Source organism: Ostrinia nubilalis, chromosome 14 (assembly GCF_963855985.1).
Source record: "Ostrinia nubilalis chromosome 14, ilOstNubi1.1, whole genome shotgun sequence".
Taxonomy (NCBI): Eukaryota; Metazoa; Arthropoda; class Insecta; order Lepidoptera; family Crambidae; genus Ostrinia; species Ostrinia nubilalis.
In genome coordinates, this window is record NC_087101.1 from 6,723,227 (window position 1) to 6,743,373 (window position 20,147).

Here is a 20,147-nt window from a genome sequence, read left to right on the forward strand (position 1 = left end):
TAAGTAATAAGTCAAATTTAACACTAATATGCATTTATATCGTGGCCAAATCGTAAAATTGATCACGTTATGATGATGTGACCAATTATTTTATAAAATGGTGTTATTTCAAGAATCGTTGAACCGATTTAGAAGAAATTTAGTAGGAACACAATAATTTGTGATCATGGCAAGGACATGGAGGGGGGGGAATGCCAAAGATGCCAAACTCTCTCTTTGATGACATTACGGTATAAAGTTACAAATAACAACACCAACTACAAAGTACTTCAGCTTAAACACTTGAAATCGAACCGCCCTTCCGCCACTGTAACGCATTGTAACGTTTTTCAAGACCTCCTCTCCCCCCAGATTGCATTACGTAACACTAGAACGCCCCCTTAGCAACAAATACCACTTCTCACTTTAAAAAAAACGCTATTTTTGTTTTCACCCACCAGAATGGGTGATAATGGGTAAAAACCGGGTTTTTACCCAAATCACCCAGTTTTAACCCAATCGGGTGAAATGGGTTTTTACCCACTACCCATCTCTACATACAACGGTCATCGAAGTGAAACTTGCTTCCAAACAGCGACATCGGTGAATAAATTCAAATACTTTTTAACTACCCTAAAACGCTCTAGATGTCGCTGCTCCTGTTTCCTTCATATTTTCATTTTTTTCTTAAAATATATTTGAGAATATTGTTAATTACAATGTGAAAACATTTTTTAAATGAAATTAATTTGTTTTAATTTAAAACTGAACATTGACATTTTTTGTTATAATTTACATAATAGAGTAGTAGAAATTATTATTTAACATATGGCAACTTTGTTTTTCCTCCAAAATGGCCGGTGTTGTTTTTGTTATGTTAAATGCATTCTTGTTTTCTTAGCCATCATTTAAGTTTTCTGTGGCCCTATTAAAGTATTGAAGAGTCGTCGAGTCAAATTCAAGTTAATTCCTTCGTACCTGCTGCTGTTCTGGTTCATCGGAGTTTTGTTCGTTCCTTCGTGAATCGCGAAGAAACTTTCTGTTATGTTCACATATGAGACAGGGTTATGTTCACAAGTGATCTGAGTTTTCTCAATGTGCAAATGCTTTTTTAGTGTTGTTGAATACTTTGCGAAAAGACGCTTTTGTTTGGTGTATAATATTATGTGTGTTCATAAATAAAGTAAAATTATTAAATTCAAAAGTTTTTGTTTACTTATTTGCATTTCCATGTGCAATGTAGAATTTTTCCAAATCCATTGTTTTGAAAATAATACAATACGTACACCATAAAGATAAATATTTTCAAAATAATGGATTTGAAAAAATTCTACATTGTACATCATAAAAACATTAATTCTTTGAAGGTTATGAGGGCCTATGTGTGCGTGAACTGTGTGTATGTGTGCGTGGACTTTATGTATGTATGTGTGCGTGTACTATGTATGTATGTGAGCGTTACGTACGTAGGTTAAGTACAGGGAATTTAACACCAGGCTGTCAATTAGTAGGTTCAAAAATTTGACAGAGAGGGTTCTCTATTTCCTATGTATTACTTTTCTCTATGGTGTGGGCAAATGAAACAAAACAGTGCAGCGTGATTCTTCGGATTCTCTCAAGTATGAAGTCTCCATATGAAGTCTCAGTAAAGCACCACAACGTTACTGAGACTCAAAGGGTGGAAAGGGGTATCATCTATTATCCTTCATATATCATTAACCCAAGTCCCAACTCCCAACTCCCAACCCACTGGGTCCCATTTTGTTGATTTTGTACTCGTCTCACTGGAAAATGGCACAAATCAAGTCGACCTCGACGTGTATTGCCAACATCAAAAAAGAAGAAGAAGAGAAGAAACAATAAAACGATCAAATAGTAAATGTCAAGTGCACAGCACAGATCACTACTATATATGTATATTACTTTTCTCTATGGATCACTATACATATATGTAGCAAGCTAGTGCACAGAAATGTCAAGTGTTGTGTTTTTCAGGTTTTTCTTCTTTGGGTGCCGTGAAAAATAAATAAATAAAGGACGTCATTTAATCTTAAATTCAAATATTCAATGCATTTATGAATGTAATCCTTTACTTAAGATACCTAAAACCGTCTAAGCGTGAGTCTTTGAGTGTGACAGTGTAGGGAAGGCTTAGTTGGTTCTACTTCTACTTCAGAAATGGATTTCAGTTCGCATAATCCTAATTCTACAAATGCATTAAGTCTTGCCGCTAGAAGGAATGATCCGAAATCAGTCCAGCGATTACTCAAAAAAATTAACCCAAACGCGATCGACAACAGGGGTTGGACAAGTTTACACGAAGCTGCAGATAGTGATAGCTATGAATGTGTAGTGCTCATCCTAAACGACCACAGATGTAGACCGCTAGCTGAGACACACGAAGGTCATACTGCTCTGTACTTGGCTTGCAGACGAAGATGTTCTGTGAAAACTATAAAAGCCTTACTCGATGCGGTTGAAGATATTGCAAACTATGGCAGTTGTGAGAATGTCACGCCGTTGCACGTAGTCAGTGCGCAAGGGAGGGTCGAAGTGATACAGTTATTGATAGAATATGGTGCAATTATCGATGTAGAGGATTTCGATGGTGATACACCTTTACATGATGCAGCTCTGGCTAATCAACATGAGTCTGTGGAGTTGCTGTTGCATGCAGGGGCCGATGCTAACATCAGTAATGACAACTTGCTGACACCGTTTCATTTGGCTTGCTCAAAGGGTGGTTACAGATCAGTACAGAATCTTTTCCCTTTTGTTTACAATATCAATCAGCTTGCAACCGGTGATGAGAGTCCTCTAATGCTTGCGATTCGTGGAGGCAGTGAAGATGTGGTTAAGTTTCTATTAGATAATGATGCTGATCATATTGTAAAAAATCAGAATGGACACACTGCTTTAGATATTGCGATGACTTTAGGATATAATAAAATTTTTGAAGAAATTTTGTATGTCACTGATCCAGAAGACATGAATCCAAATATAATACTCTGCGCCTGCAAACCACACTTGTTCAAACTGGAAGTACTCCGGGAGTTATTAAATTATGACTTTGGGCCAGAATTTTTCGATTACACTGAACCGTTTTATGCCCTAATGGAGAAGATTGGTGGTACCAGACCTGAGTATCTGATAAATGCTCCTCTGAATTCATATTTAAATATATGCGAATATATTTACAGACATTCCCCTGAGATGTTCAGAGAATTCTTTTATTTATTCCTCATGAGGGGCGTGGCCGTGAATGCAAATAATGTAGCTGAATGCCCACCTTTGGTGTACTTACATTTCAGTATGCACAATTTATGCTTCAAAGAAGTAAGTGACAGCCTCTATAAGTATAATAGGTCTTAGTAAAATGGCTTTTTGTATTTTGTACCTTTTATTTAATTGTTGCAGGTGTTCAACATACTCCGGGAACATGGCTGTAATGTAGACTACTGCAGTTCCTCAACTTGCACAGACATGAACAAGTGTTTGCCGGATGCCTTCATTGCGTCATTGACAGCTGACCCTCAAACCATGCCCATAATGATGCAGTACAGTCTCCGTCTTGAGCCCAGATCTTTGATTTCATTTATTTACGACAATGGAATGGCTAATCGACTGTCACTAGTGGTTAGTTAAGACTTTAGCTTATAGCAGCCGTAAAATATTTATTAACATGCCCCTTGCGCACACATGCTTGATTGAGACTCAATCATAGGAAACAACACACTATTATATACTTTTTTGTAAAAGAGTATTTTCCTTTTTGGATTAGACTAACATTTTTGTTTTTTTTTTCAGGTGCTGCAAAAGCTCATTTCAATGATTGACTACGGCTGTGAAGATGTGGTGACTGCAGCCACTTTTAGATATGAAGTGCCATCACTGAGGCATTTGGCCAGGCTTCAAGTGCGCTACGTCTTGCGAAACAGAAGCCCACGTATCACATCAACAAAAGAGTACCTAGAAATTCTTAAATGTTTACCTATTCCGCCTTTACTCATAAAATACTTACAATATATGTAATTAATAATTATGCATGCATAAATGGTTTCACAGCGTGCTATGGAGAGGGCTATGCTCGGCGTTTCTTTACGAGATCGAATCAGAAATGAGATCTTTAAACAAACTAAAGTCACTGACATAGCCCGAAGGATTGTCACATAGTACGCAGAACTGACGGCCGATGGGGCAGCAAGGTTCTGGAATGGAGGCCGCGTACCGGAAAACGCAGTGTGAGGCGTCCACCCACAAAGTGGACTGACGACATCATAAAGGTAGCAGGGAAGCGCTGCATGCAGGCCGGTATCAAATCTATCAACATGGAAAGCATTGGCCTATGTTCAGCAGTGTACGTCCTATAGCTGAAAATAAATGATAATGAAATGGTCTGTAAATATAAATCATGTTTAATTGCATGTAAAAAACATTTATTGTGATAAAATTATAATTTATTGTTACATAATTTTGGCTTCAAAATAAAACATTACAAAGTTTTGAGCTTAATTTATACATAATTTACATTATATACATGTATTCATATACAGTAGAAAAATAATTATTAATACATCATTCATTTCACTTGAAGTTGGCTCCATTTGCCATGAAATCTTCGATCTCAGCCACACTGTAAGTAAAGAAAAATAAAATTAACTACATACCTTAACTAAGTATTTTATTTAAACTCAGTTTTGCCAGACAGTGATTTCTCTGTTCTACCACAGAATAATAATAAGTACCTACCCACTACTACCTACTCATTAAATTACTTTTTTAGGGTTCCGTAGCCAAATGGCAAAAAACGGAACCCTTATAGATTCGTCATGTCTGTCTGTCTGTCTGTCCGTCCGTCCGTCCGTCTGTCACAGCCTTTTTTTTCCGAAACTATAAGAGCTATACTGTTGAAACTTGGTAAGTAGATGTATTCTGTAAACCGCATAGTTTGCGTGACAGACGCTTCCAAAGTGGAAAAAAGTTGGTCCCCCCCCCTCTAACTTCTAAAATAAGAAAATGAAAAATCTAAAAAAAACATATAATGTACATTACTATAAAAACTACCAACGAAAATTGTTTTGTACGAGATCTAGTAAGTAGTTTTTTTTAATACCTCGTAAATCGTAAACCGCTTATTACCGCGTAATCTTTCATACTAATAACAAATAAAAAATAATAAATTTAATTTCATAAATCAATGGTACGGAACCCTCGGTGCGCGATTCCGACTCGCACTTGGCCGGTTTTTAAAACCAGTAGTAGCAGGCCTGTTCATCTCCGCGAGTTAACATCGAAAACAAAACACGCACGAAGGCCCACCTACAGGATACTATTCGACAAGGCCTCACATACGAGCGAACATTGACTCACGCACGCGTATTCTTGTTTAGGATGGAAGAAGATAAAGAAAATTGTGTACTAAATACTGTGCAGTATTTAACTGCCTAAATAATAATAAAAACACAGAATGTACTTTTTTAAGTTGCCTCAAGACACAGAGGTAAATAAGTAGTTAACATTATTAATTATTATTCAATTCATGCTAAATCATGTATTTCCTCCGCCATTTTCCGCAGTTTGGCACCTCACGTCACATCATTTTACCGAAGTCAGCCCTATAGCTTCGGCCACAGCTTCGGCGCAGGCGCAGTACCGATCACTGAGGTTTGTCAACAAAATGGTGCTTGACTCTTGAGACAGGCTAAATTACACCATATTGTTAATGACATTGAGCATACATTTTTTTAAATATCTTCGCGAAGTAAAACTTCTGTACGTAGTACTTATTATTATTCTGTGGTAGTAGGAGGAAAATTGCCCCCCCCCATTAGTCACTACCTAGTCTGATAAATTAACTTTCTATTGATCAACATATTAAAATGACATCATGGACTCAAGCCTTCGATGTTCTAACCAAATGCGTAACCCATCTGGGAAACAAAATCTCTGATTTGAGTACGGCGGACCATACGCGACAGTGTACAATACGGAGTGTCTATGACAGTAATAGATAAGCAAGCCTGGTTCCTACTACGCAGGACCGGTAAAACTCCCGAAAGGGCTTATTGGCTGTACAATTTATATGAAGCTATTTACATTATCCGCATTTTTACCGAACGTTTTGTCACTGCGAAATTTCGGCAGAATCACCTGACCGGAGCAGTGTGACAGTTTGTCCGGCATCGGTCCCCCGCCTCCCCTCGCGTCATTCGGCTCGCAATTTTTTATAAAAGTAGACTTGTCAACTGTACGATTTTCTTGTGGGATCCTGCGTAATGTAAACACTGTCCGGCGTACGGTTTCCGGCAAATTTGCCGGTCCGGCGTAGTGGGAACCGGGCCTAATGGTCAGAGAATACGGAAACTGCGTCAAGAAAAAAGCAAGAGCCAAGGCATATAAAGACAGACTGCAGCTACACCCAAACACATTCGCACACCACCTTATGGATGACATAACTCCGAGTGTCCGGAGACTTAAAAAAAGAGTACCAGGACATGTCACAGGATATGCACCTCAATTTTCATTAATGAATAAAAAAAGAAATATTGCTGAATGTCCTCCTAAAGACAGATTGCAATAGAATGGAAAAAAAATCCTTCAATTATGTACGAGCTCTAATGTTATAGCCACTTACGTTCTCGGCACGAAGGTAAGGTTCTCCACGCCGTCCTCGGTGATCAGTACGTCGTCCTCGATGCGCACGCCGCCGAAGCCGCGGAACTTGTCCACCATGGGCCAGTTGAAGAACTCCGATTGAGACGGGTTGTTCTTAGCTCCGTCTAGAAGCTGTACGGAGAAACATATTATGAATTCAATTAGGTACATTTGGCAATTCTTAATCATTATGAAAGGTGGGTCGACAAGAAAAGTTGATTTCACAATTTTTCCTTGGGTTGTCTTTGACCTTACTCAGGTGGTCATGGTCATAGTCAAAGATAACTTCGCTATGTTCTTTAATGGTACTGCCCGGAGTACTTACAGTCCAAGTGACTATCGGACACATAAATGCGAACATCAGACCTCTGTAATCCATTTTGTCGGCATAAGGAGTGTTGGAGTATCCAGAGCGAGGAGTGCAGATTTGCCTCTGATAAATTAGAGGGTTGTAGTCTTGTAGTGGAGACTATCCCACCACACTTTCCAACAACTGCAACTCCTGTAATAGCCAAGATCTAGTGCTTGGCCTCCAATAAAACCCAACCAGTGAAGGTTGAGTGAAAACCAGCGTCGTGGCCTTCCTCACCGGGAGCCACGGCATATGCTGAGTGGGGTCCCATTGCGATGGGCATCGCTCTGCGACAGGGTGGCACTGCTCAGTTTACTTTCTCTTCCATTGTATGTTTTATGTCACCTCTGTCTTATTTGTTTTTTTTTTATTTTCTTCTTTTGTCTTTTGTGATGTCCATGGCAATAAATGTTTCTTTCTTTACTAGTCCCGGGGGATAGCTAACTGTGGGGACTGAATGACCTAATGATGATGGGTAGGTACCCAAGGTAGGTACAGTAGCTTACCCTGGGTATGAAGTAGCAGCCGGGCTCCACAGTGAGCAGCATGGCGGACTGCAGGCGGCGCGCTGTGCGTAGTGCGCCAGGTACCTATACTTACGAGCAAAAGTATGGAATCACGCCGTTGTGTTTGGTTTCGAGCCATCTTAAGAACTGAATGAATATGTATGTATCTGTAGTATCAATTTAAAGTATAAAACATTACCTTTAAAATGGTATAATTTTTATTTATCTTCTATTAGTAATTTAGTTCTTACGATCGCTCGGAACAAGTAGGATGATTCCATACTTTTGCTCGCGAGTGTAGTTGTTGACGATAATATGGTACACCTGGTGCAGTTACCCAAACAGTTCAGCTAGGAATGAACACTTACCCTGGGTATGAAGTAGCAGCCGGGCTCCACAGTGAGCAGCATAGCAGGGAGCAGGCGGCGCGCCGTGCGCAGGCGAGCGAGGGGCCCGGCGGGGCGCGGGGGGCAGTGCGGCAGGTACCCGCCCACGTCGTGCACGTCCAGCCCTAGTAAGTGACCGAGACCGTGCGGCTGCAGGATGCCGTTGACCCCGTTCTGATGATTACAAGTTAGAATGTCGATGAGCCTCTTATAGAATAGCTGGTTACAGAATAGGGAGGGGTTGAATATCATTGGATTCACATTCTGTCGCATATTTATTATCCAGAACTATTTATGCGGTAGGCGGTTCCTGTTAAGCCACACCTCATTATAATAAAATATTTTGTGCAAGTCAAAGGGCATCCCACAGTCAGTTTATGTGTGATAAAAATCTATGAGATATTATGTAAAAGCGAAATACCACTCACTGATTAATCACGAAATAACACCTACAACTTGAAATTTTTCCTTATAGGGTGTAGACATCCGCTAAGAACGGATTTTACGAAACTCCACCCCTAGGAGAGTAAAATGGGGTTCACGCGTACGAAGTCGCGGCTAGTAGTTTATAAAAGTTTTAACATTTCATTAGCAGTGAAGTAGTATTTGTTTAGACTTACTTCGATCATGGCCTCAACGTCGCCTTTTAGCAGGCCACCCTTCTTCAGGTGCTCCAGCATAGCTCTGTTAGCCGTCAAGTGCATATCGGTCCATAAGACTCCAGGCTTTGCTTCTCTGTTAAAAATACATTAAGACACGAGTGAATAAAAGTAATTATTAAGATGTTGATAAAGTAACATTGTGGCCAATTAGCAGCAGCTCAATGCTGACAATAAAATAATGACAGATGTCAAACCTGTACGAAACGTTCAAATACGAGGCGCTCGCGCTGTTTGGCGCGCTAATTTATGGTGATTCGATTTTTACTAAAGTTTATGTAATTACATTTTATTGAGTAAACTTTATCTGTTGACTTTGGTTCGAGTATTTTATTTATGAATCTGTGTTAATACCATAATAACGAAATTATTGCAGAGATTTCTGCAGGATATTGCAAAATATTAAGGCCTAGTTGCACCACCTAACTTTTAACGTAACTAACGATAACCGGTGTTTTTGTATGGAGTTGTAGATTTTTGACGTTTGTCAAAGTTAAAGTAAGATGGTGCAACCCAGCCTAAAAACTCCTCGGTTACATTAGGTAGGTAACTTTTTCAATGAACCCAAACTTACCTAAGCACCGCGTCTCTGGCGAACAGCACGGCCTCATAGATAAGTTTCTGGTCGTCGGTGAACTTGCCGTTGGCGGGAAACGAGCACGTGATGTCGGCGGCGTAGCCCGCGTAGTTACCGCCCATGTCGAACAGGCTGCAACACGGTTAATGCTGGTTTAGGTTCAAAATTATAATACACTCAACATCAAATAAACCGCACCTTCCGCGACGCGAACTTTAAAGATTTTCTTCTGACACAATCATGGTACCCCAACAATATTGGTGTTATTTGAAAGCCCAATAAATATCCTTAAAAAAAATACATTTCATTTCTAAATGACTACTACTAAAGTGACTTGAAAATAGACCTCACTTTGGGCTCACCTCTGGGATCAATTAGACCAATTTTTATGGTTATAAAACCAAATAAAGATCTCACGTGTCCTCTTTAACAGATGGATAGCGATTAATCCCAACTTAACAGTTTTATAGTCATAAAAAATGGCTATAGCGTAACTACCTATTTTTTGAAGAAGTGACTCTGAATCCTTGTAAAGACACATTTTTGGGGTAAAAACCTTTCCTTTAATGAAATGAAGTTTAGAACTAGGCTTTCAAATGGTACCAATGTTGGTGGGAAGTGGGGATGCATACGTTTGATAAGTGCTTGTCGCGGGAGGTGCGATTTATTTGATGCCGAGTGTATAATTAACGCTGTGTGTCAAAATTACCGTCAAAATTCTGAAAGGCAACTCGATCATTTCACAAGTCGAAAAAAATGCGGTCCTGGAATGTGCTTATTCAGGGTAGAAAGCAACAAAATTAACCAACACACAGTATGAACTTGGTCTTCATAAAATCTCACCAGGGTACGAAGTCAATCTGTGGTGGAGCGAGCTTCTTGCCCAGAAGATGCCTGTTCCCTCATCCTTGAAGGCCTTGTTGCCCACGCGGTAACAGTGGTCAGTGAACACAGATTCGCACTGGTACTACCCACATTCACCACATGTCCCCTTCGCAATGATCTTAGTGATGGGCGCGGCGGCGTGGCCGTAGTGTAGTGTCGCGGCGTTGTCCCCTGAGCCACAGATGCAAGTATACGACACGTGGCGACAGCCCTCAACGCGGTAGCTGTGATTTATGAGGAACATACTCGCACTAGTACCACCCATACTCACCACATGTCCCCGTTCGCAATGATCTTAGTGTTGGGCGCGGCGGCGTGGCCGTAGTGTAGCGTCGCGGCGTTGTCCCCTGAGCCACAGATGCAAGTGTACGACACGTGGCGACACCCGCCCACGCGGTAGCTGCGATCAATCAGGAACATACTCGCACTAGTACCACCCATACTCACATGTCCCCGTTCGCAATGATCTTAGTGTTGGGCGCGGCGGCGTGGCCGTAGTGTAGCGTCGCGGCGTTGTCCCCTGAGCCACAGATGCAAGTGTACGACACGTGGCGACACCCGCCCACGCGGTAGCTGCGATCAATCAGGAACATACTCGCACTAGTACCACCCATACTCACATGTCCCCGTTCGCAATGATCTTAGTGTAGGGCGCGGCGGCGTGACCGTAGTGTAGTGTCGCGGCGTTGTCCCCTGAGCCACAGATGCAGGTGTACGACACGTGGCGACAGCCCTCAACGCGGTAGCTGTGATTTATGAGGAACATACTCGCACTAGTACCACTCATACTCACCACATGTCCCCGTTCGCAATTATCTTAGTGTTGGGCGCGGCGGCGTGACCGTAGTGTAGTGTCGCGGCGTTGTCCTCTGACCCACAGATGCAAGTGTACGACACGTGGCGGCACCCGCCCACGCGGTAGCTGCGATCAATGAGGAACATACTCGCACTAGTACCACTCATACTCACCACATGTCCCCGTTCGCAATGATCTTAGTGTTGGGCGCGGCGGCGTGGCCGTAGTGTAGTGTCGCGGCGTTGTCCCCTGAGCCACAGATGCAGGTGTACGACACGTGGCGACACCCGCCCACGCGGTAGCAGTGGTCAATTAACATAGATTCACACTGGTACCACCTATACTCACCACATGTCCCCGTTCGCAATGATCTTAGTGTTGGGCGCGGCGTTGTCCCCTGAGCCACAGATGCAAGTGTACGACACGTGGCGACAGCCGCCCACGTGATCAATGAACACAGACTCGCACTGGTACCACCCATACTCACCACATGTCCCCGTTCGCAATGATCTTAGTGTTGACCGCGGCGGCGTGACCGTAGTGTAGTGTCGCGGCGTTGTCCCCTGACCCACAGATGCAAGTATACGACACGTGGCGACACCCGCCCACGCGGTAGCTGCGATCAATGAGGAACATAGTCGCACTAGTACCACTCATACTCACCACATGTCTCCGTTCGCAATGATCTTAGTGTTGACCGCGGCGGCGTGACCGTAGTGTAGTGTCGCGGCGTTGTCCCCTGAGCCACAGATGCAAGTGTACGACACGTGGCGACAGCCGCCCACGTGGTAGCAGTGGTCGAGGAACACAGACTCGCACTGGTACCACCCATACTCACCACATGTCCCCGTTCGCAATGATCTTAGTGTTGGGCGCGGCGGCGTGGCCGTAGTGTAGTGTCGCGGCGTTGTCCCCTGAGCCACAGATGCAAGTGTACGACACGTGGCGACACCCGCCCACGCGGTAACAGTGGTCGAGGAACACTGACTCGCACTGGTACTCCATAAGGCCGGGCTTGGCGTGGAGCATCACCTGGAATTTATATTGATTTCGGTGTTTTTGTTTCATTCTGATGTAGTAGTAGTAAAGCGGTCATGGTCATGGTCAGGGTCGGCTGACGATGCGAACGGGAGTAGATGGAGAGTGGATACAATAGTCAATTAACATACTTTTTATGAGTAGACATGTCATAAATATGCGATTCTTCCATCGATTTGGCATTGACGTCATTCATAAGTCGCAAACTCAATTGAATGACAATTTATTGATTTAAAACTCATTAATCATGTGTTTCGATGGACGCTAAGAACAAACTTTTGTAAGAGCACACAAAACATTTTCAATGTATCGCTGTTGGTTTCTATAAAATAAATAAATAAATAAAATTGTGCATTTAGGAGTAGTCTGTTTACCTGTTTATGGGCGTCAGACGATATTTTGCATACATAACGCATAACTTCGATTTCAGCTGGTGTTTTGATGACACGACTGAAACATAATACACGTTCCAATAATGTTTATCTGTACGTATAATATAAAAATACAGGGCGTTTAAATACTTTCAATTCATGCCTTCTCATCAAAATTTACGACTGCATGATGATTTAATGAGACTATAAATCATTATAATTATTTATTGTTTGTAACAACACAGAATTAGGTAACAATAACAACTATTAATTCTGTGTGTCATATGTCTGACCCCATTAAAGTTATGAATTAAGCAAGAATTGAATTAATCAACATTCTGTTTGTATGTACATCGGCGTAAATATTTTGCTACCTATTGTGTAAAATGCTACGAGTGTAAATAAGCTTGACCTCAATAAAAACATAAACATTGTTTCAAGCACTTCAAGCAATTGATAAAAATTATACAATCAACATTTAAGCCAAGTATTGAAGTAAACAAAAGTTTCTTAGGCACCTTAATATTTTCTTTTCTGATAGGTGATTGAATCTGATAACAGTGCAGGATAGTAATTCGGGCTTAATTAAATGCCACTTGAGTTTCGATAATCATAATTATGATAAGATAAGTGTATTATCATAAATATTTACTTACAGCTCGGCGATTATCGGGAATAATATTTCGTTGTCGACCTTGAATCTGAAATCAATTAGAATTATGAAATACATTAACTAAGTACTTATTTAATTTCTGGTACAAGTAACTTTATACATTTTAGATAATTATTTACTATAGTATAATTTCAGTTAGTAGGTAGGTACTCACTCATCAATTCCTTCAAAAACTGCTTCTTTGGCAGTTAAACCACTGTCAGTGTTAGTTCCACTCTGAAATTTAGAGTAAATATGAAAGTTTGTTACTGAATACAACATACACAAACACATACAGGAATCAAATGATGAGAGAAAAGGCCAAATTCTTACCAGTGTCAAAAGGACTTCCGGTTTTAGAGATTTGAGTACATCTCGTATCTGAAAAAGAAATTCTTACGTCATAAGTAGGTACTTAATATAAATTCTAAATTATATAAACAGACATTTTTAGAAATAAATAAAACCATTTTTTACATTGGGAATTGGGACTACATTTTGATGAGGTTAAAAGAAAATAGGTATATTAGAAATTTAATTATTAATAAACTAATTGCAAGTATACCTCATCGACATAATGTACTTCATCTACGCCATAGATGTTCTGGAATTGGCCACAAGATAGGAGTTTGCCCATCCACACTTCATATTCTTCAGGCAGGCGTGGCACAAACAGGTGTCCCTTGCCAGTGCTCACATCCAGAGCGAAGTAGCATCCTGGCTCTCTCACTCCGGACAGCCAAATGAAGTATGCTTCCTAAATCATTCAAATAATTATGTTGTGGGTTAACCGTAACAGTTTTGTATCAGACATTGCCAGTACTTTCTTTTGATGAAAAATTTTATGAATTGTATGTATGTAAAGTAGTCTTATGTAGGACAACTTACAAGCACAGGTCAGGCACAGTAAAGGAGGTCAACCATAAGTTGTAACTTGCAACCAAGTGCAAATTGGAGATAACATAATTATTATAAAAGTACTACAACTATGAATAAAGCAATCTAGGTTTAAAGTTGCAGTAAACATTTCAAATGTACAAAACAGCTATGTAATTACGTCACATTTGCAAATTAATACTCATCGGCTATTAAACTTTGTATTTGTACAGTTGGCTTGAGTACAATAGAAAGTCACTTTGGCAAAGTGACATTCCTATATGATAGGTACCTAATAAAGGGTCAAATAAAATAATGCTAATTATTTGTTGAGAAACATTAAACAGCATTATTGCATTACATAGTTAACAAAGAAATCATAAAAAAGATATTAATGTTTTATTCAGAACTTTGATGACAAAAGCACTTGACAAACAAAAGTTTAATTTCCATTATGATTATTGAAACCAACTGTGGTTCACAAAATAAGTATTATGGGTACTTAAGTACAGAATATGGAATAGAAATCTTTGTTTTAGGTAAGATGTACTGTAACTTGTCATTTACTCACTTGCCTAAATACATATTGCACATCTGTATCATAGTGGTTGATATCTTCACCCCCTTGCAAGACTACCACCTGTCCAGGATTCAATTTTTCAGCCAGTCTCTGTCTGTTCGTAGCAAACAAAGAAAGGGGTACTTCCAGGGTACCAGGACCCATAGACCACGTCGACGCCATTCTCACTGATAATGCACTGAACTTTGATGCTGTTGTTAGCCGGTATAGAGCTATACAGTTACTATGACTCGATAAAATTGATAAGCAACGATTATTGTGATAACACCACGAAGTAACTTTTGCTCTACTGCGTTCTATTGAAAGCAAAATATGATTGTTGAATCGACACTTTCTTCCTAGTTTACTAATAGTATTTCTAAGTTGGCTGCTTATCAACATTTAAAATTATTTACTTTGTTTTTATCACTTTGATCTTTGATGAACAATTTTTTTACCGATTTGGTTCTATGTTCATTTTTCAGTTAGTATTATGGAAATAAATCTTATTTTATAACTTTTGTTCATGTATTTTCAATGGTATTTTCAGTGAATTCGGATATAAATTTAACCAATTATATTAAAAGGAACAAGACTGAACAAGACTACAGCTGTCGCTGTCATTTTGACATTTCAATCAAACAGTAGTACGTACTTTAGACAGTAGAGGTCGCTGTTTAATTTTTACTGCTACTCAACAACAGGTGGCACTAGTAGTATGATTTGTTGATCTCAGTAACTTTTGCCCGCGGTTTTGCCCGAGCTCTTGTTAGAGAGTATTATAATATTAACTAACTATAAAACTTTATAGCACAATAAAATAGTACAAAAGGTGGACTTATAAGAGAGTATTATATTATTTGTGCCCGAGTAAAATAAGTTTTTGCGTGACAGAGTAACAAACATCTATTCTCCTAAAATTTCACATTTATAATGTTAGTAGACATAAAGATAAACATAAAATTAAAGTAACCAAAATTTTATACTACCTAAATTTAGGTAAGAATTTGTTTGTGTGAATTCATAAACACGTTTTTGCAGGCTTTAAACCAAAAAACGACACCAAATTAAGGTTAATTTGGTGTTCTTACATATTAATTTATCAAGAAACTGCCATTTCTTAAGCATTTCCAAATTAAAATATTTGTTATTGAAATAAAATAATGGTGTGTGCTATTTTACTTTATCTACTTATGGCAGTAAAGAAATGGCAAATGTAGTAGGGTAACGTAAATGAAAGTTAAACATAAAATTCTTTGAAATTATTTCCATTTATTACTTAATTATTATCTAAATCACAAGATCGACGATAAATTAAACTATCTAAAAATCACAAAATGCACTAAAACATGCACACATGTAATATTACAATGATTTTTATACCTGGTTTTGGTACAATTATTGTACATAGTTGTCACTTATTGTAACACTCATACAGGTATTTTTATTATAAATTAATATTGCCTAAAATTGCCTAAGTATAAGCACGTTGTCAGTCGCAACGAAAAATATCCACTAACCACATTACAATTGAGATTGTAATGTACATTTTCTGTAGTCTACATTAGGTACTCACACATGCAATGAAGTAACTGTACATATTACTAACAAATAGGAATTTACTGTTATTCTCTACAATCACTTTTTGAAAGCTATTTGGCATAAGATAGTACACAATACATTATCTCAAAGAAGAGCGATACAATGACTTAAAAGTAATAAACACTATGAGAAGTATGTATTAGATAACATTTTACTTTAATTGTGTGCGATAGGATATTTTACTTAAATACAAAACTGAATTGAGATTATATTCTAAATTGAAAAGCTAATAATGAAATAAGTAATCGATAGTTAAAGCTCTCAAATACTTTATAATACAGTAATTGTTCAATATTATTTATTTAAAGTTTATGACGAAAATGCCTCGAAGTGACAGTCAGCCACTAAATTGTAGGTAAATAGTTATTATAGAAATAGGTTATTTATTATTAACAACAATACCAAACGCTAGTTACGTCATCCAGTACTTTGATCAGTTAAGGTCACTATAAAATGAAGAATAAATATTATGATTGTAGAGTATGCGCGGCCATTTTGGTTCGTTCTCGTGACTCGTGTCGTGTGTGACACGTCATATCTGGCCGTCTCACTCCCGCACGTTCTCTGCATATAGCACCATTGTAACCCGACACGTTTCTTACACACAAGCGATTTCACAACACGTTCCACACTTTCACAACTAAAATGTTTTGTTTATAAATTATGAATCTACTGATATCTCATGACATGTTTGTTTCTTTTCTTGAAGTCTCCTAACGGCCTCGGCGACAAGGGCACGCTGTTCCAAGAGCCGTTCCACGAGATCGACAGGTTCTTGCTTTCTAATATAGTAGGGAGCCGCTCTTGCTCGCGCTTGCAGGTGGAGCTTTTGTTTCAGGCCAAGGGTAAGTTCCTCTATAGCAGGTAACCTACTTGATGCTAGGGGACGTCCTTCTTCTCCAGATGAGTGCCTGTGGTCGTATCTGGACTTCTCTTTCAACATAGTGGAGATTGCACTACTCCAGTGGCAATTTTAACCAAACAGGAATTAAAGATTTCACCGGCTCAGTGGGCGGCGCGCGACAAGGTTTGCGAATACGGAATGAATGAGCGAGTGAGCCGACTCGACCCAAGCGTAGGAAAGACGGGTCTCTGCGGGTGCAGACGGGTGGGGGTATGACGTAGCCAGATGCGCAGTCGTGCCGGGCTGTATACAAACAATACGATGGACGTAAATAAACACAAGACGATACAGTAATGTGAACGGTGTTATCTTTGTGTTAGTGGCTCAGCCTGTCGGGCGGACTGGTTCAACGGCTAGCTAGGTTGAGGAAAGATTTTTAGGGAACGCCAGACGGCAGGTGATCTGTTTATAAATATAAATAAAATCATTAATTCAACTAACATTAATAACATCGATCGAGGTCATATACCTACAGTAGGTACACGATAAAATCACATGGTGTATAATCTCATAGATATCTATCACAATTCACAACATACCTACAGGCGGCTAACTGATAAATCAATATTTATTGTTTACAAATTGTTAATTAGACATAATGCGATAGTTGAAAGATTTAAGTAGGCAGGAAATACTACAACAAAAACTACGCATTTATGCGAAATTAAGTAAAACGAATTTTGCAGATTTTTTTGGAAATCAACTTATTCTGAGGTGTAGTAATAAATGGTGACACACGCCGCTTTTCCTTACCTACTTAAGTAGTTGAATAGAACAATGCCGAAAATGATTATCTTACAAACTATCTGCCAGATGAGTCAATGTGTTTGTAATGATTTCGCGTGTAGTGGTATTCTTCCGTTTCGTTGAACCAAACCTAAAACCGGACATTGCCCTCTCCGTGCTTTTTTTCATTGCGGGCGGCCACCACAGCGTTGGTTTTTATTTATGACCACGTGTTTGGAAAATTACTGATGTCTCAAACGCCTAGTAGGCATTAACTAGACTAGACAACAATATAGGTGCAATATTATTATTAAAATTAGTTACTTCATAAGCCATCTTTCGTCGTAAAATTAATACATTTTGAAAATATTTCATGAAAATACTTTATTCAAAGAAACATCTTTATGTCGTAGTCATTATGACTATTATATTAAAGAATTTACTATATTAATAACGGTGACTAAGCTATTATTCTGATTAGGTACCTACTTAGTCATAAAATGTAATAACAAACAGTTTTGTAACTTAAACATTTCAACCGTAAATAAATTACCACAAGGAAAATAATAAACGATATTTTTGTTTACTAAAACATTATGTATGGCCATTTATATAGCAAAGGCCTAAAATATTCGACCAGGCATAGCAGGATATTATTATGTATTAAAATACCACAACCTTTGAGTTAAGTGTAAAGTGACTCATTTCTTCAAGCAAAACCTTTCTAATCTTTACACTCAAACAGGAAATCTCTGTTACAAAATAATCTGAAATTTTAAATTTTCAATCATTTTTGATGTGTCTTCTTGATAAGTATTATCTAAGCCTATTGACCTTTTGCGAGATAAAATCAATAAATTATGGTGCTATTTTTATTGCTTCGGCGTAAGTTACAATGTAGCTCTTATTAACTGAGACAGAAAGTTCAAATTTCTAAAATTATGACGTCACCTACATTTATTTCGACAGAATAAAAGGCTGATAGCGCCATCTAGCGGAGAGTAGTTTAATTTCATAGCTATTCATAGGGTTCTTACTCGGTCGAGCTTGGCGCGACATTTGAAAAATTGTATTAATAAATTAAATTACTGAAACAAAATCAAACCGTGTGCCCATTATTTTATTAATATTCGTATTGTAGAAAATAACAGAGACGGAACGACGAATAGTTAACATAATTATTTAGACAGATTGAAGAAATCTTTATTTATTATAATTTAGAACATTTTGAGTTGAATACGTACTTAGGTACCTGCATCATGGTAGGTAGGTACTATTATTTATTCTGTGCCTGCACTCAGAGTGATTGAATAATATTGTTAGATTAATAAACCAATCAATGTAAATCACTCTGGCATGTCTTAACGGAAACATAAATTGTATCAAGTACTACATAGAGCATTGGTTCCCAAAGTGGGGGGCGCGCCCCCCAGGGGAGGCGCAAAGACCTTTAAAGGGGGGCGCGGGCCATCTGTCTGTGTACTTAAGTATAAAAAACTTGCGACCGCTGAAAGAATGCATTCTATACTGCTCGATATGACCAATAATAATCTTGACTGGAGGAGGGGGGGCGCGGATTATTTTTATGGTCGAAAGGGGGTGCGTCTCAAATAAGTTTGGGAGCCCCTGACTTAGAGGAACATAAATTTTATTTAATAATTAAAAACATTCGGCAATTAGGTATCTACTTATGTCCTTTAAATGTCCTTAAGTATTTGAGTTTGGGTCATTGCGAATTTGCGACACGCATCCTAATCCTAACCTAAGTAAGTACGGAACAAGTTGCGTTTAATTTATTACGAGTATAGGTACCTACAATCATAAGCAACAGACACAGACATTATGGACTGGTAGAAGAGTTAATTTATCGAAGCATTAAGTCGGCCGGTTAGTTAGTACTTACCTGGTGTTAAGCAAAGTTACTCCATTTGGTATACTAGTGTTGTATTGTAACTCAATAAACGAGTAAGTAGGTACTAGGTACCCAATATTTGTAGGTTTAAATTAATATGTTGTTTGTAAATAATTATTATTGATAGGTTAAATACATATGTATGCATGGTACCTCTTCTGATAAAAGTAATTTAAGTTATTTTCTCATTGCCCGTGCCATACAAAATTCGAGAGCAGATTCCAGAAGTTTCGTGGTAAGTACCTACTTTAGAACAATAAGTCAATCACCGATTGATTGGGTTCGGGACGAACTCTACCTTTTCAGGTAAAAAGGTTTTATGCGTGGTAGGTACTTATTTACTTACTTACTCCGCTTATTCGTAGGTAACAGAAAGATACAGGTAGTCGTTAATAGCGCAGTTCTGTTAACTGACTGAGCAGTATAACTTGCCACTATGCTTGGCGTTCGTGGACTATGAGAAGGCCTTCGATTCGATTGAGACTTGGGCAGTGTTACAATCTCTCCAGCGGTGACGTAATGACTATCGGTATATCGAGGTGCTGAAGTGCTTGTACAAAAACGCCACCATGTCGGTCCGAGTACAGGAGCAGAGCACGAGGGCGATTCCACTGCAGCGAGGCGTTATGCAGGGAGATGTTATATCTCCGAAACTGTTCACCGCTGCATTGGAAGACGCTTTCAAACTCATGGAATGAAAAGGATTCGGCATA

General features: G+C 39.0%; 2 protein-coding genes and 1 long non-coding RNA gene across 3 annotated transcripts; 1 reads left to right on the forward strand and 2 right to left on the reverse strand.

The window, feature by feature from the left end:
- Positions 1 to 1,923: 1,923 nt before the first annotated feature.
- On the forward strand, positions 1,924 to 4,651 carry LOC135078049 (ankyrin-3-like). Its single transcript, XM_063972608.1, has 3 exons — positions 1,924 to 3,315; positions 3,397 to 3,615; positions 3,787 to 4,651. The coding sequence occupies exons 1-3, from the start codon at positions 2,158 to 2,160 to the stop codon at positions 4,009 to 4,011; spliced, it is 1,602 nt and encodes a 533-aa protein (XP_063828678.1). The 5' UTR covers positions 1,924 to 2,157; the 3' UTR covers positions 4,012 to 4,651.
- Positions 4,394 to 14,861, reverse strand: LOC135078050 (xaa-Pro dipeptidase). Its single transcript, XM_063972609.1, has 12 exons — positions 14,303 to 14,861; positions 13,421 to 13,612; positions 13,189 to 13,236; positions 13,031 to 13,092; positions 12,860 to 12,904; positions 12,207 to 12,282; positions 11,633 to 11,826; positions 9,111 to 9,245; positions 8,498 to 8,612; positions 7,860 to 8,051; positions 6,614 to 6,765; positions 4,394 to 4,612 (listed from the first exon to the last, which is right to left on the reverse strand). Exons 1-12 carry the CDS (start codon positions 14,690 to 14,692, stop codon positions 4,564 to 4,566), a joined length of 1,650 nt encoding a protein of 549 aa, XP_063828679.1. The 5' UTR covers positions 14,693 to 14,861; the 3' UTR covers positions 4,394 to 4,563.
- Positions 14,862 to 15,542: 681 nt separating this feature from the next.
- LOC135077832 (uncharacterized) lies at positions 15,543 to 17,679 on the reverse strand. The gene is made up of 2 exons (XR_010258522.1): positions 17,550 to 17,679; positions 15,543 to 17,039 (listed from the first exon to the last, which is right to left on the reverse strand). It is a non-coding gene; the product is annotated as an uncharacterized LOC135077832 (long non-coding RNA).
- Positions 17,680 to 20,147: the final 2,468 nt, after the last annotated feature.